A 4,737-nucleotide genomic window follows, 5' to 3' on the forward strand; every position below is an offset into this window, starting at 1 on the left:
TACTAAAAAAAAAGAAAACTAAGTCACCAATTAATAATTATTTTACTTTTGCTTTTATGTTTTTGAAATGCATACTTATTTTCTTCTGAATTCTATACAATGATTTTCATATTCATTGAAGAACTCTCGAATTTAAATTCTAAGAAAATACAAATTTTTGAAAAACATATATAAAGTTTTTTCTTTTTTAAAATTTTCAAAATTTAGCTTAGTTTTTAAAGTATTAATAGAAAGTAGATAAAAAAAAAAACTTATAGATAGAAGTAATGCTTATATTAATTTAAAAAAATGAAGGCTCCATTTAGTTTCTAGATTTTTATTTTGAAAAATTAAGTTTATAAACAATATTTTCATCCATGTTTTCGTGATCATAGAAGTGTTTTTAAAATTAAAGTTAAATTTTGGAAACTGTTTAATAAAACTTGTATTTAATTTTATAATTTGACTAGAATTTTGTATTTATTAAAAATAATGTGACAATCATTATATGAAATTCAAGAGAAAACTAGAGAAAAAATGCAAAATTTGAAAGGGCTAATTACCAAAAATGGAAAAAAAAAATTCAAACATAATTTTTAATTCTCTTTGGAACATATACATCTGAGCACGGCGCCGTGTTTGGCTATCGGCACAATTAATAATATCTAACTTAACTGTTTTTTTTTTTTTTTAAAAAAAAAACAATAATAATATTATTAATGTTATTTATTTAAATAATAATAATAATATTTAATATTGTAGTTTGCTTCTCACATATTCTTTAAATTTAATGCTAAAAAAGAAGGAATGGGTTTAAAACTATTCCTAAAATTGCTTTACCCTTCACAGTTTCAAGATTTCCTCTTTCTTTTTCTAGACCTGTCTTCCCTCAGCTACTTCCTTTTCTGCTCTCTCTCCTCTGTTTCTCTCTCATCAAATTTTAGCCATAGCCATAGCCATAGAAGCTTCATCATAGACCAACCCCCTCAAAAAAAATATATATATATATTGCCTTTTTAATCTCTTTTCTCCAGAATTTCTTCACTGGGTTTCATTTTCTGTGTTCAAATTCTGATTCTAATGGCGAGAGAAATTCAGGGTTTGTTTTCTTCTCAATAACAAAGAGTAGAAAAAAATAAAATTTGAAACTTTTTTTTCCTCTCTGTTTTGCTGTGTTTTCTGAAGAACGATCTAAAAGAGGAGGAAGAAGAAGTGATGATGTTGGATCTCAACGATTCGATTACGAACCGTGACGAAACGACGACGAATCGGATCGTAATGGAAGAATCAGAGACTTCAAATTCCTCCGTCGTTAATGCCGCCGACGAGGTTTCCAACAGCAGAGATGAAGATTCCTCTGTTTTAATCTTCGATATTCTCAAGAGAGAAAGTTCCGGCGGCGGCAGCGGCGGCGGCGCGTCGCTGGAATTGGTGACTCAGACGCTTTTCCCGGTGGTCGGAGGATGGGGGGATTCTGGGTCTCCAGTGCCCAGAACCCATTGGTTGAACTTGTCGTCGACGGCGGATTCCGGCGGCGGCGGTGGACCGCCGGAGTTGAGAATTGTGCAGCAGAAACAGCAGCAGGTGAGGAAAAGCCGCCGTGGGCCTCGCTCCCGGAGCTCGCAGTACCGGGGAGTTACCTTTTACCGGCGAACTGGAAGATGGGAATCTCATATTTGGTAATAAAAAAATTAAAAAAAAAAAACTCAAATTTATTTATTTATTTATTTATTTTTAAAAGAAAAATCAGTTCTTTCCCAATTGGGAATTTCGTATTTTTCTTTTTTATGGAAACTTTTATTTTCTAATTATAATTTGTTGATTTATTTGTCCCTTTTGTTCCTCTCTTTTCAGGGATTGTGGGAAACAAGTTTATTTGGGTAAGAAAAAAGAAACTCAAAAAAGAAAAAGAAGAAGAAAAGTCCGATTTTTTTTGTTAATAATTCAAACTCTTTTTTCCCTTGAAGTAATTTCGTTTTTCCTTTTTTGTACATATAATCTAACAAAAGAGTTGATTTTCAATTTTCCCAGGTGGGTTTGACACAGCCCATACTGCAGCAAGGTTGGTTATTTATTTAGTAATTTTTGCCCTTTTTCATTATATTTCTTAGAATTGAAAGATTAATTTTACTCCTCCTTCTAAGTAGATATGTATATTGCTTTCCTATTTGTTTAAAATTTTTGGGATGTTTTTGTTTTGAGTTGACAGGGCTTATGATCGAGCAGCAATAAAGTTTAGGGGAGCCGATGCAGACATAAATTTCAATATAAGTGATTACGATGAAGATATGAAACAAGTGAGCCATTTGTTTCATGTTTTGGAATTCCATTGTTATAGCAACAAATATAATGATTTGCAATCATAATTTATGCTGAAATCTTTCCGGTTCTAAAATAGATTTCAAAACAAATGAAATAGTTTTTTGAATTTTAAAAAACCAATTCTTGTCCTTTAAATGTTTTTTGCAGATGAAGAATCTTAGCAAAGAAGAGTTTGTACATGTTCTTCGTCGCCAGAGCACTGGATTTTCTCGTGGAGGATCCAAGTTAAGAGGATTGTCTCTTCAAAAATATGGAAGATGGGAAAATCAAATGACTCAAGTCATTGGGAAGAAGTGAGAATAAAAAAACGAACTTTGATTCAAATATAAGTGTGAGAGTGGAAAATAAGAACTAAAATCATTTTTTGTTTTTGTTTTGTTTTTTTTAAATTGAAAACAGTGGAATTGAGCAAAGATCTTCCAAAGGGGAGACAATGGTGGATGCAAGCAATGGAGGTACAAGAAAAACAAAATGAATCAAAATTATTTTAAATTGTGTTGTAGGGGTTTGTTCTTTTCTTTTTCCTTTTTATTTAATTTACCTTTTTTTTTATTTATTAATTAATGCAGGCAATAATGGGCATAATCTTGATCTCAGCATTGGAGGAATTTTCAACTACCATTTTAGTAATTCTCCTCAAAAGCTCAACATTGAGAGACCAAAGGTAGTCAAATAATATGTGTATATATAATAATGCTTTGGGAAAATTGGAAAGAAAAATATGGTTGATGAAAAGGATAGGAAATATTGGGAGTAAAATAATTGAAGTGTTGTTCTTATCTTTGTGTGTGGGCAGAATGAAAACAATGGTTATGCATGTGGTGTGGCTGGACAACAACCTCATATTCCTCCTTCTATGTGGTCTAGTTTTTACTCTGGTTTTTTAGCAGATAATGAGGTAATTTTTCAATTCCTTATATATATATATGTGTGTGTTTTGTCTTTTTATACATAGGAAAAAAAAAAAAAAATCCATTTTAGACTTTTAACTTTTTAGAATATATGAAGTAGCATTTTCCTTTTGTTATAAGAATAGACAAATGTTTAAAATCTGGAATTTGATTCATGTTAAATGATTAAAATAAAACAAATTTGAGAGAGCAAAATGAATCAAATTAAACTTGATAATTGGTTGAGTAAAACAAGATATAGGTTTTTCTTCTTCATTCATTCTTCATCTTCTTATTTTGCTAATTTATAGAATTCTCCCCTCTTTTCTAACTCTATATTTCTAAATTCTTTTCAACGTTCTTAGTTTAGAATCTCAATTTGTTGGATCAATTTTTTAATTTGAATCCGACGTGTTTTGTAACTAAGTATTCTTCTTTAGTATATCGTGTATTTCAAATTATCTAATGATATAAATTTGATCCAACAAATCTAGAGACTAGAATAACTTACTCGTTCAAACTAACTTTATTTCTTTAAAAGTTTCTTCATTTTATTGTATAAACATTTAATTCAAGCAAGCTGTGTTTTTTGACATGTCATGAATTTCATTTTCGAACGAAGGGAAATCCATTTGAACGAAACGAAAAAGAAGTCAAAATGATTGTGTTTTTGTTATAGGAAAGAGGGAGAGAAAAGAGAAACAACAACCCGACAAAGATCCCTACAAATTGGGGATGGCAAATGCCAACGTCAACACCGATGTCAATGCCAATGACAATTCAAGGAAACACGAGTGAAAAAAACATCTATAATAATAATATGATTAGTAATGGAATAATAGTGAGAGAAGAAGCTCGTGCTTCCAAGATTGTTGCAGCATCATCAGGATTCTCTTCCTCTTCTAATTTTGGTTCAATTTATGCTCAAAACAACACTGCCCTCCACAGTACTCACTGCCCCAATATTTCTTAACAAGTATTATTATTATTATAATTATTATTTTGTGTGTTTTTTTTTTGGAGCTAATGAGAGAAGAAATTAATTATTATTTATTAAGTCCAACCCCAAATTAATGTTTATTTTCCATTTTTTTCTAGGGGAAAATTTGGAGTTTATTCCTGTGTACATTATATAATTAAAAAGCATGATTTGAGGTTGGTTGCTTTTTGTGTATCCAATTTGTATTCTCATTCCATTATTGGAAGTTTTTCTTTTCTTTTCCTTTTTAATTTTTTAAACCCAATTTGTATGCATATTTCTTGATTGTGTATAATAATTTACCACGTAACAATTATTTTATTAATTTTTCTTTTTAATAAAATGGGTTTGGATGAATTTAGTAAGATTCGTGACAAATAAAAAACAAATAGTTTCTCCATTCTTATTAAATTAATATAGTATAATGGAGTTTGGTTGATAAAATAGAATCTATAATCACGTAAAGGAGGAACCAAGATGAGCATACGGTTTAGTGGCAATAAAGATATACTAATTACAATCTCAAATATTAATGGTTTGATCTCTCATGAATCGTCTTTATAACGT

At 30.1% G+C, this 4,737-nt stretch overlaps 1 protein-coding gene across 3 annotated transcripts; it reads left to right on the forward strand.

Moving 5' to 3' along the window:
- Positions 1 to 786: 786 nt before the first annotated feature.
- LOC120082108 (ethylene-responsive transcription factor RAP2-7-like) lies at positions 787 to 4,365 on the forward strand. 3 transcript variants are annotated; one of them, XM_039037336.2, is made up of 9 exons: positions 787 to 1,658; positions 1,834 to 1,859; positions 2,011 to 2,041; positions 2,189 to 2,276; positions 2,449 to 2,594; positions 2,701 to 2,756; positions 2,871 to 2,965; positions 3,098 to 3,199; positions 3,871 to 4,365. In XM_039037336.2, exons 1-9 carry the CDS (start codon positions 1,195 to 1,197, stop codon positions 4,162 to 4,164), a joined length of 1,302 nt encoding a protein of 433 aa, XP_038893264.1. In that variant the 5' UTR covers positions 787 to 1,194; the 3' UTR covers positions 4,165 to 4,365. The 3 variants fall into 3 exon arrangements, with proteins under 3 accessions (XP_038893264.1, XP_038893265.1, XP_090171251.1); XM_039037337.2 differs by having other exon boundaries at positions 801 to 1,658; positions 3,876 to 4,365; XM_090315125.1 differs by having other exon boundaries at positions 825 to 1,658; positions 4,290 to 4,365.
- The last annotated feature ends 372 nt before the right edge of the window (positions 4,366 to 4,737 follow it).

This window comes from Benincasa hispida, chromosome 7 (assembly GCF_027475165.1).
Source record: "Benincasa hispida cultivar pf3 chromosome 7, pf3_genome.v1.1, whole genome shotgun sequence".
Classification (NCBI taxonomy): Eukaryota; Viridiplantae; Streptophyta; class Magnoliopsida; order Cucurbitales; family Cucurbitaceae; genus Benincasa; species Benincasa hispida.